The sequence below is a fragment of the Alosa pseudoharengus genome, unplaced genomic scaffold (genome assembly GCF_046254945.1).
Source record: "Alosa pseudoharengus isolate Yale_2024_CS ecotype anadromous, Long Island Sound unplaced genomic scaffold, YU_APseudo_1.1 YU_APseudo_1.1_scf_24, whole genome shotgun sequence".
NCBI classification, from domain to species: domain Eukaryota; kingdom Metazoa; phylum Chordata; class Actinopteri; order Clupeiformes; family Clupeidae; genus Alosa; species Alosa pseudoharengus.
Window position 1 is genome coordinate 2,377,796 of NW_027468689.1, and position 17,378 is coordinate 2,395,173.

The 17,378-nt window shown below is 44.1% G+C and overlaps 2 protein-coding genes across 2 annotated transcripts in view; both read left to right on the forward strand.

Moving 5' to 3' along the window:
- Positions 1-1,948: 1,948 nt before the first annotated feature.
- Positions 1,949-5,613, forward strand: atp5mc3b (ATP synthase membrane subunit c locus 3b). The gene is made up of 5 exons (XM_076302818.1): positions 1,949-2,030; positions 2,238-2,333; positions 3,343-3,420; positions 3,727-3,917; positions 5,297-5,613. The coding sequence occupies exons 2-5, from the start codon at positions 2,295-2,297 to the stop codon at positions 5,409-5,411; spliced, it is 423 nt and encodes a 140-aa protein (XP_076158933.1). The 5' UTR covers positions 1,949-2,030; positions 2,238-2,294; the 3' UTR covers positions 5,412-5,613.
- A 5,174-nt stretch (positions 5,614-10,787) lies between these two features.
- The window catches only part of chrna1 (cholinergic receptor, nicotinic, alpha 1 (muscle)), a gene marked incomplete at its 5' end in the record, with an annotated part of 8,676 nt that continues 2,085 nt past the window's right edge, over positions 10,788-17,378 (forward strand). Inside the window, 6 exons of the mRNA XM_076303777.1 lie at positions 10,788-10,934; positions 11,548-11,592; positions 12,153-12,262; positions 12,863-13,058; positions 14,480-14,717; positions 15,810-16,033. Coding sequence (XP_076159892.1) covers positions 10,788-10,934; positions 11,548-11,592; positions 12,153-12,262; positions 12,863-13,058; positions 14,480-14,717; positions 15,810-16,033 — 960 coding nt within the window. The remainder of the gene's footprint in view (positions 10,935-11,547; positions 11,593-12,152; positions 12,263-12,862; positions 13,059-14,479; positions 14,718-15,809; positions 16,034-17,378) is intronic.

Here is a 17,378-nt window from a genome sequence, read left to right on the forward strand (position 1 = left end):
GTGTATGTTACGTGAACCATAGGTTGATTAAACGCTTATAGCTCTTCAACTGCCTATTGATATGACCTACTGTTTCACTGGTTTCTTTTAGAAATATATAAGAAATATAATTCCATCCCATTACACTGTTTTACTGGTTTATTTCACAAATAGTCTATAGGAACCTGCTCTATAGTCATCTTATGTATGTTTGGAATTGTTTTGTGAGCCTATATTGATCTCAGAATGAAGGAATGTCCACCAAATCCAGTGTTTGTGAATAAATTTAGCTGAACTTATTAAATGTAGCTGGATACTCATGAATACATGTACATGTATGTATACAACACCATATATTGGGTGGCCCGCAAAGACCCAGTGGTTTTCCTGTCTAGCCCACTTGGTAATGAAGTTGAATAGCGATAGATAGATAGATAGATAGATAGGTACTTTATTGATCCCCAGGGGAAATTCAAGGAATAAGCCCTGCCTTAGAAGATGTATTCATTGTGTGGAAATGGACTTGGAATGACGGCTAAGGCTATGATACAGTATAATGTCAGATGTCCAGAAAACGAGGATGAGGAATGTGCGCGCACTCACCAGTAGAAGTGCTGGCCAGGGGGGTGTTCCAAGTACGTGGTTTAGTGATAAACCTGGGTAAGCTAACTCAGAGTAAGGGGTAAACCTCCTACAACAAGAGCCCTATGGTATTGTTTTATTAGGAGAATGAAGCCATACAGCTCTTCTATTAGGAGGTTTACCACTTACTCTAACTTACCCTGGTTTGTCACTAAACTACGTGCTTGCCCCTCAGACACAGTAGCTGTGCACTCTGATCTCTTATATTTAAGGCCAACGTTTCGGCAAACAGCCTTTATCAAGGTGTCAGATGTTATCTAAAATGTCTTCACTCTGATAAATAATCACAGGTTTCACATGACTGTGAAAAGGTTTAAAATGCAAATCAGAAGGCTTTGTTTTTTATGTATTCTTTCACACAAACTTAAGGAGCTTGCACACTGCTCCAACAAACGGCAACAAACTCCAACAAACACCAACAGTTAGGTCAGTCATCTGTGATTTCATCTGTGGTATCAAAATTACCATCACGGTTAACTTCGAAACAGGCACTTTACTTTGGATAGAGAATAGAAATACATGAGTGATTAACATTTAAAAAGATCTAGACTGGAGCAACTCAACATTTGACACCTCCGATATGTTTAGTGTTCTAAAGACGAGTTATAGTTACCAAATTGATAGCCAATGAGCCAGAAGTGAACAAACATGGATAGCTATAAAAAACCTATGCTTTCATTATACAACTAAACACAACAAAATACTTTTAGAACCTTTGAGCAAACTATGTGATCTCAATGGCAATGCAGCGTTTGGTTGCACCTCCAACAGCATGGTGTACCAGGTTACCTCCCAAAAACGCCCTCAAATACCAATATGTTTATGTGAAAGAATGTTTGAGAGTTTTGGTGCACTTTGCTGGTGAGCTTTGTAGGGAATACCAAACGCTGACCTTACGACTTCACAGTGCACTATGCCTTACAGAGTTCAGTAGGCCTTACATAATGATATAGGCCATTTGTTTCCATAATTTATGTTTGCACAAACGTGTATTGCCAGCTCCCCCTACAGGTTTTCACTTACATGTCATAAAATACATATCTATTGGACAAATGTACAATCGGTATTCTGTAGGCTATCATAGCTCAGATTGCTGGCAAAAATTGTCACATTAAACCAAACAATGACTATATTAATTCACATTCTTAATATATTTACAAGCATAAGAATGTCTATCTGTTGTCTGTTACCTTTTTCAAAAATGCCATGCAGTAATACAAGCACATTAACCTTTGGCTAAGTAAAGTATTAAAGTTAGGAGTAGTGGACGCCGTCCACTTTAAATAAACTTCCACAGGAATGACCTTCACTTGCGTTGATGCCGTCATCCGGGATTTGTGCGGCGTCTCCTCTTAAATAAGAGTTCACGCATGCGTAGCAGTTCCTCAGCGGTTCGACCTCTGCAGCCGGTAAGTGAAGGGGAGTGAAATGGAGAGCCCGGGGAAAGAATAATATAATCTTCTTTCATCTGTTTAATAGGAAATGTTAAAACGTTCTGACATTCAGCAGTTTACATGTTTCCTGCGGTCTTTCGTGTTGTGCACTAATTATTGAGTGCAGAAAGTCATTATTTTAACGTTTATATTCCATTGACCTTAACTGTCCGTTCTTTCCAGAGACAAACCCAGGTTATCCCGCTAGGTTGATTCTAACAATCAACGAAACCAACAAAAATGTATGCCTGTGCAAAGTTCGTCTCTACGCCTGCAATGGTGAGTCATTTTCACTTGTTTCTTAAATTGTCTTGGTATCGCTAGCAAGCCGGAGCCACTTAGCTAACGCTAGCTAACAAGCCATATCTGAAATGCAACGTCTCAGCTAACCAGCTTGCTAGCTTGCCAATGTTCGCTTACGTTAGCCGTCTAACAGGGCCTGTAGGCTTTCATTTTGTTACATCTCGGTGTAAAGCAACGTTACTGTCGTTGCACACTAAATTGTCAAGTACAGCCTAGCATTTCAGGCGCCGCTGCATGAATACGTAGGTGCCGTATTAAGTGTTCCAAGTGCTTTTTTTGCTGGAGGCAATATGACCGATGAAAGTCTTTTGCCCGACAAGAGGTCCTCTGACAGTTGGCTAACGTTAACTGCTAGCTAGGTGATAGTGTCTGACTATTCAAGGTCATTTAAAAACCCAGAAGGAACACCAGTGTATTGTAGTACATCTGCTAAGGCTTGGAGACGTCAATGGATTGATTTTTAGGGGTGCTTCTCCTTCATTCTTATTTTAATGGTCGTTAGTGGAAATACTGCTTTGTGAATGAACTTGGCTACGGGTGTCCTCCGTATGTCAAGCTAGGACATTCAATGGTCTTTGCCAAGGGGCTAACTAGCTGAGTTCCTCATACGAAACAGTTTTTTCTGACGTCAGTTTGTTATTGGCCACTTTAACCATTTTTTTGACGATACCTCAGGTATGGAGTTCAAAATGTCTTGTACTCCATCGGCTGACTAATGTTAGCTAACGTTAGTTGTATGGCTAACTGGTAGCAGCTAACTTGCATCAGGTCCGCCCACCTTTACCAGCGTGCATTCAACTAGATAGGGTACAGTACGTCTTGTACTGACCTGTTGTGTCAGAAGTTCTCGTTTAACTTTTATATTTTCCCTGCATTACTTGTGTTAAATTTGCATGGTGCCAAGTGCCTTTGGGAGTTTTAATCCCAACTTGTCCTTCATGCGCCTTGTCATTGTCTGCTCACTGATTTGTCTGTGTAATCCTAGGTCCGTGCTGGATCAAGGGCCCTATACAGACCTCTCTCTGCCTCCGTGATCTCCAGGCCAGATGCAAGAACAGGAGAGGTGAGCAGGACTGTACATTGGTTTTGGCATTGGTAGGGGCTCTCTTGCCTGATTGATTTTGCAGTCCTATTTTATCTCTGCACTCAATATCCCCCCTGTTATTGGAAATGTACTGCAGTCTAGACCACATCTGCTACTACAGTTAAATTGCTTTGTGTGTGTATTAAGAGGCCTAGCAGCTTTATGCCTCCTAACCTTCCATCCCTCAAGTGGAGGTTAAGTGACGGTTGGCCCATCACTGTGTCTTAAAAAGCAATTTGTGAAGTTGTGTTTATTTAGTGTATGTTTTGCCATCCCCCTCCCCAGGCTAGCTCAGCCCTTGTTCCACAGAGCCCCATGTCCCAGGTCGCACTGCGGGGCTTCCAGACTAGCTCCGTGAGTCGAGACATCGACACCGCCGCCAAGTTCATTGGTGCCGGAGCTGCCACCGTGGGAGTGGCTGGATCCGGAGCTGGAATCGGCACTGTGTTCGGCAGCCTCATCATTGGTTACGCCAGGTGAGCATGGACACCTAGAGCCCAGTCTTCACCTGGGGGGTGTTCCAAGTACATGGTTTAGTGATAAACCTGGGTAACTTAACTTGGAGTAAGTGGTAAACCTCCTACAACAAGAGCCCTATGGTATTGTTTTGTTAGGAGAATGAAGCCATACAGCTCTTCTATTAGGAGGTTTACCACCTACCCTGAGTTAACTAACCCAGGTTTGTCACTAAACCTCGTACTTGGAACACCCCCCTGGACTTTGCACCTGGGCTCTGTTTAAGCCCCTACTGAGGGGAAGATCCCTGCAAATCCAGACTTTAAAGCCAAAGCTTAATTGTAATATTCAAACAAATATTCATTCTTTAGTTTTATCTCCTGAGATTGTTATGTGGTGTGAATGACACCGTTGTAGAGGTCATGGCAATTATAGGATCACAGCATGTGCAGGAGGAAATTTGAAAGGAATAAATCATCCATCTGTTGACTGTCCTGATCAGACCTCATCAGTCTATAGAGAGGTGTGGATAAGTGCAGTATGTAAAGTATTGCTGTTAAAAAGACGTACTATTAACTCTATAGTCTCAGTGCTCATGTTGAAGGACTGTGTTCCAACAGTACCAGGATTATGGGTTTCATGGTGAAGTTGCACATATTTCTGGACTGTTCTGTAAGTCACTTGGTGATGCTTCCTTGTCAGGAATGATTGAAACTTGTGTCTTGAGTGAGTTAGCTCATGCAGTGCCATAAAAGTAAAAGTAAGCCTGTAGAAAAGAACAAGTTACACAGCTTTGTCCAACAAATTTGATGTGGAAGTTAAAAAATATTTCATCAAATTGATAAGGGAATGAAGCAAAAAATGCAATAAAATCACTGAAACTTGGTGGCTGTTTGAAAGTGAAGGTTTGACACAATTCAGAGGTGCGTCACTTTGATGCCCTCATCAAGAAGCAAGCTGTTTTCTGTCAAACCCTTTTGTGATTTGCTTATGTCCACTCACACCAAGGGCACCTTCCCAGTGCATTGATTAATACCTGGCCTGGTCTAGGAGAACTTCAATAGAGATTTCCATTGAATAAAAAGGTTTAAGTCTCGGAGCGGGCTTAATGCATCCACAACAACCTGGCCTCAGAGCTGTGCATGGGTAAAAGGTCCAGAATATGTTTACTTGTCTAATGCATAAACAGAGGTCTCAACCAGTCTTCAAACTGCGTCTAGTTTAGCATGTAGAAGGACCATTATGCTAGTTTAGCATGTAAAAGGACCGTTACGCTAGTTTGGGCAAGTTTCTCAGTGACAAAGCTGGGAGTGCATCACCATGATGTCCTCTGATTTGACATTGCTGCTAGATAGTAATGAGAAGCTAACGCGTGTGTGTGTGTGTGTGTGGTCCTCAGGAACCCCTCCCTGAAGCAGCAGCTGTTCTCCTATGCTATCCTGGGCTTCGCCCTGTCTGAGGCCATGGGTCTTTTTTGTCTGATGGTGGCTTTCCTCATCCTGTTCGCCATGTAAAGCCCCCATCCTCCCTCGTCCCGCGCCAGCCGAGAAGACACGTCACCACCGACTTTACTCTGGCTACCAAAACCGTTCTGTGTTGGTATCATGACTGTACATTTTCCAAGTTTTTGTTGAAGGTTGACAATATGAAAACCAACATGTATTGTAAAAATGTAACCAATTACAGAATTAAAATACATGTATTTCACTATTTAAACAGTATGCATTTTAATTTTTTGTATCTGCGTTCATCCACCGCCTTAAAAAGGGAAGGTTGATCTTGGACAAGGTGATTTATCTGAACTCCGAACATTCTGCCGTTATATATAAATATATCCGAAGCTGCCGTGTTTTGTGCGTTTGGGTTCGTGATGGTTCCTTGAGTAGTTGAACTGCCAGTAGGCTGCTTGGCATTCCTCTCCAGATGCTTTTGTATATCACAATAAAACTCGTATTTCAGTAATGGTGCTAAAACACTAATCTCTGGTGTAGTGTATTAATTCATATCTACTCTGAAAGTCAAGATTATACCATCAGACCAAATGCATGTGAGCTTGATGGTGCATGGTTGATGGTGAGGCAAAAAATCATAGTTGCTTGGAGTGACCAGATGGATTGATTAATAAAAGCATGGTGTGAAATCGCTGAGTAACTAGATACAAAGTGCTAAAGATTTGCGTGCCATGCGAAATTGTAATTGTAGCAAAATATGAGAAGCCTGGAGCAATGCAGACAAGTTAGGTTGAGGTTACTGCACATATTGGGTCTACATGGAGGCTGCAATTGCACAACTGACACAACACCTTTGTATTCATTACAAAATATAAGTTTTGTCATGTACTAAAAGGATTTATTAGTAATGACAATTCTCGCAGAAAAATTAGGTGAGAACCCTTACATTATTGTTTCATAATGTCTAAGCTCCAACACGAGTGAGTTTGGTCATACACTGGTTATAAAGTAAACCTTAATAACAGAGTTAGAATTGCTAGACATCTCCCACCCCAGCCCCCCAGAAAGCCCACTAGGATTAGCCTGGTTAGCACCAGAGCTATTCTCAATTGAGAACTGGACCGTGGTGCACATTTGATTTGTATTTGCCATCTAGTGTGTACTGATTTTACTGGTACTTGGCAAGATCACAGATGTCATGGTTTTATTAGTCTGCGTGCCCCTTACACAAGATTTCATAAGAAGTCTTCTCTGGCAGCCATGGTCAGGCCTGGTCCTGTTGATATGTAGGGCTTCTGCACGTGTTTCCAGTCTGTTACGCGTTATGTAATATTGTAGTACAGAGATGAATATTCCTGTCCTGTGGGCTGGAGAACAAACACCGTTTCCTCCGACACTGCCTGAGTCATGTTTGGAGTTTTGAGAAGTGCTACTTATGACCAGCAGGTGTCACTCTGTGACAAGAGAACCCCTCTCTCCGGGTTTTATGTGCTATGTATTTTCTTTCACGTTTCATTAGTTTCCCCATTAGTTTTAATGTCTGTCGTATGATCTCCCTCTCTACCCATCTCTAGGGTGCTGGAAGTGTCAGACCCGGGTGATTTCGAGGTAGAATAATTCGGACATTGTTCCCGGATCATGTCCAGTGTGTGTCTGAAAGGGACTTCAGTGTCTACCTTCAATCATCCTCCTGCAGCAAGCACACTCTACACTCTAGGCCTGTCAAACACCTGAATGGGCAGCCGCCACCAGCGTCCTCTCCTTCCATTGCCTGGATGAACATTTTAGGCTAACAAATATTAGGCTTATCTTTAATAAAGTAAAAAAATAAGTATTTAAACAAATAGATGAAAGACAAGCCAGCCACAGCATACAGGCTGACATACTGAACACTATCAAACATCTGAGTGCTTAGGCACCAGCATCCTCCATGTCCATTGTTGCCCTGTAGTGTAACCTACACCTCATGGGTCATGTGCATTGGGGGCAGCCAAGGCCTGCTGGTTAGGGCTGCGGGCTTGCAACCGAAGGGTTCCGGTTCGATCCCTGACCAGTAGGAAAAATGTGGGCGGGGATGAGCACTGCTCTCCCATGCCCACATCCACGGCTGAAGTGGCCTGAGCAAGGCACCTAACCCCTCATTGCTCCCCGAATGCCACTGTAGCAGGCGGCTCACTGCTCCAGGTTAGTGTGTGCTTCACCTCACTGTGTGTTCATTGTGTGCTGTTTGTGTTTCACCAATTCACAGATTAGGATAAATGCAGAGACCCTATTTCCCTCACCCTCAAAAGAGTATATATGTATACATACTATACTTATACTATTGTTGCTCTGTAGTGTATCCTATGGGTCACTTCACCTGATTCAGACAAGATCATACAGCTTGCATAAAGGGGTTTCTGAATCAGCATGGATTCAATTGTGAAAATATGTATTATATTCTCTCCCGTTATATAACAAAACCCTCTCAGATAGAAGGCATCCATCCCAAACCTGGCGTGGAGCTGGACCAGAACCACAGCCGTCTCTGGGCAGTGCATCTATGGGCAAAGCTGGACCAGAACTATAGCCTTGTATACACAAATACACTTTGCCAACAGCCTTGTATACACAAATCTACTTAGCCAACGTCCTGCAGCACTGGCTGTATAGTCCTGGATGGTTGGTATAGCTCAGTCCTTCTGAGACCTGAGACCTCCACGACTACCAAAGAAATAAGTGTTGCTGCGTTTGTGACTTCACCTATTAGGTGGGAAAAGCTAGAACCTCACTGATGTTGATCCCAAGGAATCTGAAGCATCTGACTTCATCCACTGCTGTGCAATGTGAATATTGTGAAAGTGAGTATTTTGACTCATGAAGTATAAGTATATATGCTCTTTTGATCCCGTGAGGGAATATCCCAATCCGTGAATTAGTGTAACACACAGTAGTGAAGGACACAGTGTACACACAGCGAGGTGAAGCACACACTAATCCCGGCGCAGTGAGCTGCCAGCTAGTGAGGGGTTAGGTGCCTTGCTCAAGGGCACTTCAGCCATGCCTACTGGTCGGGGTTCGAAACGGCAACCCTCCGGTTACAAGTCCGAAGTTCTAACCAGTAGGCCACGGCTGCCCCAAATCCAGTGCAGTGTGTAGTTGGTATGGTTCTGTAACATGTTGATGTCAGATGTTATCTCTGACATGCTGCTATTTTGTATGTACTTGTACTATGTATAAATCATGTTAAAAGGTCTATGCCTTGAGTTAATTTCAGAAAGGAATCATATTCGTCAGGGGTATGGGACATGGGACACCCCAAACCACAGATGGCCCAGAAGTCAAAGATAGTTTGGAGCTTATCTCATTAGATAGCTCACTGATGTGTGCATATTAGGTTTGAGGCCCCTATGTATTTTTCTTTTCCTGCTCTGTGCTTAATAGGGCTATCAGGCTATGCGTTTGAGTTTGTGTTGGATATTTTATCTATTTAACCATGTGGATTGTGAATTTCTTAAGAATGTAGCCTGATAATATGTTTTTGAAATACAATACACTTTGAAGGGTTCTCTCTCTGTATTTGGACTTATTTTCATTTTAGATGAGTCAGATTTCAGACATCCACATGGCTTTTGCGGTCGGGGCGGAGAGGGTGCAGGCAGAAAGCGCACAGGTGCTGTGACAGATGCATGCAGTAATGTTTGAGTCATGCTGTGGCGCGCGCCAGTTGTCCACCCCAGTACATACCGTCAGTGATGAACATTTCGACTACCGAACCCAAGCGTCACGTGACAGGGCTGCTCTGAAGCTGCAGATGGGAAGTGTGTGGGCGCAAAAGATTCCTTGGGGCGTGTGCAGTGCCCACGTCTGAATGAAGAAGCGCATTTCGTGAATGGATGCATTTGATCGCAGGAATGGATTGCTCCCGCATGCTCTGCCAGGTCCTGTGCGCTTTTCTTTTGGCATTTGCTGGTGAGTTGGTCAAATTACTTCTGTGTTTGTCAGATAAGTTAGTCAGCTTTAATGGATGAAAAACAGGGCACAGAAAAGGTGTATTTATGCCATTCTAGGTTGTAATATGTTTGGGATTTTTCTTTCTTCTGTCAAAACAGAGGCTTCTCTGAGGTTCTCCAAACGTAAAGCGTTTTCTCCAAACCAACCGTGTTCTATAAAAGTTGCCCGAAATGAATTAATATTTTTACTGACATGGTCTATTTATAGTTTGCTAACAAATAAAGCGCAGGCTAAAGTTTATGAACCTCTTTCGAGAATTTGCGGCATGCCGTTTGATTGACAGGTGCATGTGCGCGCCCTTGAGTGTGCTATTTCTAAGCAGGCCTAGACCAGGGCCGAGTGCGGGTTGAGTTTGTGTCTGTAGTAGGCTAATAGCCTACCTGTCAGCCTGACACCTGCGTTTCTGTCAGACCCAACACTGACTGCATTTTTATGGATCACACAATATCATCGCCTAAAGCTGTTAAATGACCTCTTTAATTGATCACTGCAAAATCTGGGTTATCTGACAACTGTCGAGACGCTGGGGGGGCGGTTTCAGTGACACCCGAAGCTCCAGTAGCCAACACCAACCGGAAATAGCACATCGTTTAGGCTACAGCATCTTATCGTTGCCATATTTCATCTGCTCACTGCGAATGATGAGCTCAAAACATCAGTAAGGTCAAGTCAAAATAATTTGCAACGTTATTAGAGAAGAAGACATGTTTGTTAAAAGCATGCTTTACAGCCAGTTAGTGACATTACAAGTGATCCAAAAGTGAGAATTTCTAGGTATCTTATCTGAACTGAAATCTCACATCTCACATGATGGGATGGACAACTGTGCATAATTATGTGGATATTTGTTTATTTCAAGGTGTGTGAGTGTGTATGAGTGTTTGTGTTTGTGTATGTGTATGTTTATTTATGTGTGTTTGTTTACGTGTGAGTGTGTGTACTTGTTTATTTAAATCTCTTGGCTCAGTGTGTATTCGTGACTGGTCCAGGACATGACTTTTTTAGTTGGATGGCAGATCAAATGATTGCACTAATACGCAAGGTCAGCTTTTTTAGAACAGCCTGTTGCGGCTTCTCATCAGATACTGATACATGACTGTTTGTGTGTGTGTGTGTGTGCAAGTTTGAGTCTGTGTGTGTGTGTGCAAGTTTGAGTCTGTGTGTGTGTGTGTGTGTGTGTTTGTGTGTGTTAATGTCTGTATGCAAGTTTGAGTCTGTGTGTGCATGCGTGTTTGAGTCTGTACGTGTGTGTTTGTTTCAGTGTCTTTACATGACGCCACATTGTTTGTGCAGTTGCAAAATTCCATCAGGAGGCACTGTTTATTCTGAGGATTGTTTTCACACACACACACTCACACATACACACACACACTCACACACACACACACACACACACACACACACACACACAGGCACTGTTCGTTCACCAAACCCCCTGTGTTGTTTTCAGGCTGCGGCCTGTGTTCTAGTGACGAGACGCGTCTGGTGAAGGAGATATTCACCAACTACAACAAGGTGGTCCGGCCGGTCAGCCATTTCAAAGACCCCGTGGTGGTTACCGTGGGGCTGCAGCTCATTCAGCTCATCAGTGTGGTGAGAGACTGACCTCAACTGCTCCTCTCTTCTCTTCTCTTCTCTTCTCTTCTCTTCTCTTCTCTTCTCTTCTCTTCTCTTCTCTTCTCTGCTCCTCTCTTCTCTGCTCCTCTCTTCTCTGCTCCTCTCTTCTACTCTCCTCTCCTCTCTTCTCTTCTCTTCTCTTCTCTTCTCTTCTCTTCTCTTCTCTTCTCTTCTCTTCTCTTCTCTTCTACTCTCTTCTCTTCTACTCTCTTCTCTTCTCCTCTCTTCTCTTCTCTTCTCTTCTCCTCTCTTCTCTTCTCTTCTCTTCTCTTCTCTTCTCTTCTCTTCTCTTCTCTTCTCTTCTCTTCTCTTCTCTTCTCTTCTCTTCTATTCTCTTCTCTCCTCTTCTCTTCTCTTCTCTTCTCTTCTCTTCTCTTCTCTTCTCTTCTCTGCTCTTCTCTTCTCTTCTCTTCTCTTCTCTTCTCTTCTCTTCTCTTCTATTCTACTTTTCTCTTCTCCTCTCTTCTCTTCTCTCCTCCTCTCCTTACCTCACCTCGCCTCTCTTGTTCTCTTCTCTATTCTTCTCTCCTCCTTTCTCTTCCCTTCTTCCTGACCTCTGTTGTATAATTCTCTGTCTGTTTTCCCCCAGGATGAAGTGAATCAGATTGTCACTAGTAATGTGCGGCTGAAGCAGGTATGGACTTCCTTCCTGTTATTCCTTGCTGTTAGAATAACATGCAGGATAATGGTAGTAGCTGAAACCAAAGTGTGTGTGTGTGTGTGTGTGAAGAATTGAAATGACCACAGATGAAGAAAACGGGAGTTAGGTCCACTTACATCTATATCAAATAAGGCCACACACACACACACACACACACACACACACACACACACACACACACACACACATAAACATCAAATCTGGAAATGTTCAGGATATTCCTGGACAGTAGAATTCACCTGCTTCTATCGCTTATTCAATGATTCAGCACCTCATTGGGAAAAAAAAAACATAGCTCATTTATCTACAATCCAGCTTGATGAGAAAAACGTCTGATCTGAATAGTCACTCCCTGGGTGACACTATCATGAGCCCTTCTGAGCAGAAGACTGCCGCCTGCTGGCCCCTATGAGATTAGCACTCGATGGAAACTAGGGACTTGTTTGGGGATTTGAACCCTGTTGCATGTGGCAGAAGACTGCCACCTGCTGGCCCCTATGAGATTAGCATGTGGTTGCATGTGGTTCTTGCAGCGCTGGAAGGATGTCAATCTACAGTGGAACCCTGATGACTACGGCGGCATTAAGAAAATACGCATTCCCTCCACTGACATCTGGAAACCAGACCTGGTACTCTACAACAAGTAAGTGTGTGTGTGTGTGTATCTGTGACAGTGTGTGTGTGTGTGTGTGTGTGTGTGTACGTGTGTGTGCGTGTGTGTGCGTGTGAGTGTGTGTGTGTGAGTGTGTGTGAGTGTGTGTGTGTGAGTGTGTGTGTGAGTGTGTGTGTGAGTGTGTGTGTGTACAGAGGCTATGTTTTAGGAGGTGCTGTTCTGACTGTCCAAAAATATAAAAAAAAAAATCTGAAAATATCTTAGATCACATGGAAACTAATGTTGTACATCTGTATGTGTTCTGCCACATACTATGCATGTGTGTATAAATGTTTGTCTGTGTGCATGGATATACATGTTTGTGCCTCTATCTGTGTGTGTGTGTGTCTGTATCTGTGTGTGTGTGTGTGTGTGTGTGTGTGTGTGTGTGTGTGTGTGTGTGTGTATGTATCTGTGTGTGTGTGTGTGTGTGTATGTATCTGTGTGTGTGTGTGTGTGTGTGTGTGTCTCTATCTGTGTGTGTGTGTGTGTGTGTCTCTATCTGTGTGTGTGTGTGTGTCTGTATCTGTGTGTGTGTGTGTGTATGTATCTGTGTGTGTGTGTGTCTCTATCTTTGTGTGTGTGTGGCAGTGCAGACGGTGACTTCGCCATCGTTCACGAGACTAAGGTTCTGTTGGAACACACGGGCATGGTGACGTGGAACCCGCCGGCCATCTTTAAGAGCTACTGTGAGATCATCGTCCTCTACTTCCCCTTTGACCTGCAGAACTGCAGCATGAAGCTCGGCACCTGGACCTACGATGGCAATCTGGTGGTCATCAACCCGGTAAACAAGCAAACACACCCAAACAAAGGCCTGTCCCCTGTCTGTCTTAGCCTTGTCCTTGTCACACACATGCCACATGCATTGCATTGTACACACGCCCACACCCACATGCACACCCATACATGCAATGCACGCACACACACACACACACACACACACACACACACACAAAACAGACACACTCTTATTCATGCTCCCCTATTGAATGTGGTGACCTAAGTGACTTCAAGGAGAGTGTGTATGTGTTTGTGTGGTGTGTGTTATAGGATATTGACTGTCCTGACCTTAGTAACTTCATGAAGTGTGTGTGTGTGTGTGTGTGTGTGTGTGTGTGTGTGTGTGTGTGTGTGTTATAGGATAGTGACCGTTGTGACCTGAGTAACTTCATGGAGTGTGTATGTGTGTGTGTTATAGGATAGTGACCGTCCTGACCTGAGTAACTTCATGGAGTGTGTATGTGTGTGTGTTATAGGATAGTGACCGTCCTGACCTGAGTAACTTCATGGAGTGTGTATGTGTCTGTGTTATAGGATAGTGACCGTCCTGACCTGAGTAACTTCATGGAGTGTGTATGTGTGTGTTATAGGATAGTGACCGTCCTGACCTGAGTAACTTCATGGAGTGTGTATGTGTGTGTGTTATAGGATAGTGACCGTCCTGACCTGAGTAACTTCATGGAGTGTGTATGTGTGTGTTATAGGATAGTGACCGTCCTGACCTGAGTAACTTCATGGAGTGTGTATGTGTGTGTGTTATAGGATAGTGACCGTCCTGACCTGAGTAACTTCATGGAGTGTGTATGTGTGTGTGTTATAGGATAGTGACCGTCCTGACCTGAGTAACTTCATGGAGTGTGTGTGTGTGTGTGTAGAATAGTGACCGTTGTGACCTGAGTAACTTCATGGAGTGTGTATGTGTGTGTGTGTGTGTGTGTGTGTTATAGGATAGTGACCGTCCTGACCTGAGTAACTTCATGGAGTGTGTATGTGTGTGTGTTATAGGATAGTGACCGTCCTGACCTGAGTAACTTCATGGAGTGTGTATGTGTGTGTGTATGTGTGTGTGTGTGTGTATGTGTGTGTATGTGTGTATGTGTGTGTGTATGTGTGTGTGTGTGTGTATGTGTGTGTGTTCTAGGATAGTGACCGTCCTGACCTGAGTAACTTCATGGAGTGTGTATGTGTGTGTGTATGTGTGTGTGTTCTAGGATAGTGACCGTCCTGACCTGAGTAACTTCATGAAGTGTGTGTGTGTGTGTGTGTGTGTGTGTGTGTGTTATAGGATAGTGACCGTTCTGACCTGAGTAACTTCATGGAGTGTGTATGTGTGTGTGTATGTGTGTGTGTTCTAGGATAGTGACCGTTCTGACCTGAGTAACTTCATGGAGTGTCTATGTGTGTGTGTATGTGTGTGTGTTCTAGGATAGTGACCGTCCTGACCTGAGTAACTTCATGGAGAGCGGGGAGTGGGTGATGAAGGACTACCGTAACTGGAAGCACTGGGTCTACTACGCCTGTTGCCCGGATACGCCGTACCTGGACATTACCTACCACTTCCTGATGCTGAGACTTCCCCTCTACTTCATCGTCAACGTCATCATCCCGTGCATGCTGTTCAGCTTCCTCACAGGGCTGGTGTTTTACCTGCCAACAGACTCAGGTAACACACAAATGTGTGTGTGTGTGTGTGTGTGCAGGTGAGAAGATGACCCTGACCATCTCTGTCCTGCTGTCCCTCACCGTGTGTGTGTGTGTGTGTGTGTGTGTGTGTGTGTGTGTGTGTGTGTGTGTGTGTGTGTGTGTGTGCAGGTGAGAAGATGACCCTTAGCATCTCTGTCCTGCTGTCCCTCACTGTGTGTGTGTGTGTGTGTGTGTGTGTGTGTGTGTGTGTGTGTGTGTGTGTGCAGGTGTGCAGGTGAGAAGATGACCCTTAGCATCTCTGTCCTGCTGTCCCTCACTGTGTGTGTGTGTGTGTGTGTGTGTGTGTGTGTGTGTGCAGGTGTCCAGGTGAGAAGATGACCCTTAGCATCTCTGTCCTGCTGTCCCTCACCGTGTTCCTGCTGTGTGTGTGTGTGTGTGTGTGTGTGTGTGTGTGTGTGTGTGTGTGTGTGTGTGTGTGTGTGTGTGTGTGTGTGTGTGTGTGTGTGTGTGCAGGTGAGAAGATGACCCTGACCATCTCTGTCCTGCTGTCCCTCACCGTGTGTGTGTGTGTGTGTGTGTGTGTGTGTGTGTGCAGGTGAGAAGATGACCCTTAGCATCTCTGTCCTGCTGTCCCTCACCGTGTGTGTGTGTGTGTGTGTGTGTGTGTGTGTGTGCAGGTGAGAAGATGACCCTTAGCATCTCTGTCCTGCTGTCCCTCACTGTGTGTGTGTGTGTGTGTGTGTGTGTGTGTGTGTGTGCAGGTGTGCAGGTGAGAAGATGACCCTTAGCATCTCTGTCCTGCTGTCCCTCACTGTGTGTGTGTGTGTGTGTGTGTGTGTGTGTGTGTGTGTGTGTGTGTGCAGGTGTGCAGGTGAGAAGATGACCCTTAGCATCTCTGTCCTGCTGTCCCTCACCGTGTTCCTGCTGTGTGTGTGTGTGTGTGTGTGTGTGTGTGTGTGTGTGTGTGTGTGTGTGTGTGTGTGTGTGTGTGTGTGTGTGTGTGTGTGTGTGTGTGTGTGTGTGTGTGTGTGTGTGTGCAGGTGAGAAGATGACCCTTAGCATCTCTGTCCTGCTGTCCCTCACTGTGTTCCTGCTGTGTGTGTGTGTGCAGGTGAGAAGATGACCCTTAGCATCTCTGTCCTGCTGTCCCTCACTGTGTTCCTGCTGGTCATCGTGGAGCTCATCCCATCCACCTCCAGCGCGGTGCCCCTCATCGGGAAGTACATGCTCTTCACCATGGTCTTCGTCATCGCCTCCATCATCATCACCGTCGTCGTCATCAACACACACCACCGATCGCCCAGCACACACACCATGCCCCAGTGGGTCCGCACGGTAAGGGAGTGTGTGCTAGAGCGAGGGACAGTTTTAAACGTCTTAAAACATTTCTTTTTAGCAGAGTGTATGACTTTCTTTTTCTTTTGAATTAACTGCTGATTTTAAGCTGGACGGCTGTGATCCTCTGTCTTCTGTCTGTTAGGCCTTTGAGATTCCCTATGTAAAGTGTATTACAAATAAAATGTATTATTATTATTATTATTATTATTATTAGATAGAGAGGGGGGGCTGATTGGAAGAGGAAGTGTAAGAGAGCTTTTATATTATATTTTATTGAAAGAGACTTTAATCTGATGTGAGTATAATACAGCCTTAACATTCGCCTTTTGTCCGCTGATTACTAGATGTTTGCACACAAATGGTATGTGAATAGCTCAGTGCTTTATGTTTGAATTTTTGTTAGTGTACAGTACACTCTTCAGGATTCATTCATTACTCTACACTCCCACCTGCTGGTCAGCTAAAGCACTGCCAGTGGCTTTCGCCGTCCTCTCAGGCCAGTTGCTATAGCAGCCAGGCCATCATGTGAAGGCTCCTAATGTTGACCGCCACGTTGAATACACATCAGTTGATCACAATTTGGTGTATAGAGATAACAACAACAACAACAACAAATAAGTTTGTAAACAACCTTAAACTCTCTTTGTCCAAAAGCACGTGTGCAGCTCTGCCAGTCAATGCCATCGCTACAGCTGGCTGCGAAGTGTATTTAGCAAGTGATGTTATTGCACTCTCTCATTCCACATTTGTTAGATCATGCCTTTGAGACGGGGCAGAAATGAAGACCCTGTCATAGTTTAATCTGTGGAATCTCCTATTGAAACAGCAGGGAGAATTCATTTGTGCTTCAAACGGGTCTTTTTTTATGTGCTCAGCACAGTTTTGATTGGGTGACTAATGCATTTTTATCTGGTCTAACTTGATGGCGATAAAACAGAAGCAAATGTCAGCAGCCTTCTTTTTATGAGCTCACAGTATGTGTGAGTGTGCATGTTTGTGTGTTTGTGCACGTGTGTGTGTGCACGTATGTGTGAACATTTTTTAAAATACCAGCTATTAACTCATGCTCTTTCAGTAGGTGGTTATAGCACAAAAATGGTTGTACTTATTTATGGTAGCCTTGGACACGTACATAGACTGTGTTAGAGGATTGCAAATTGCTGGACTTAACAAGACAAAATCTAAGCAAATAGCCAAATACTGCTCTGTGTCAGCCATCATAGGCAGTCTGCATGTATGGAGAAGGCGGTGCCATCTCTACCCCTGATAATATGTATTTATCCACTGATTTAGCTGATCATATGTATTTATCCACTGATTTAGCTGATAATATGTATTTATC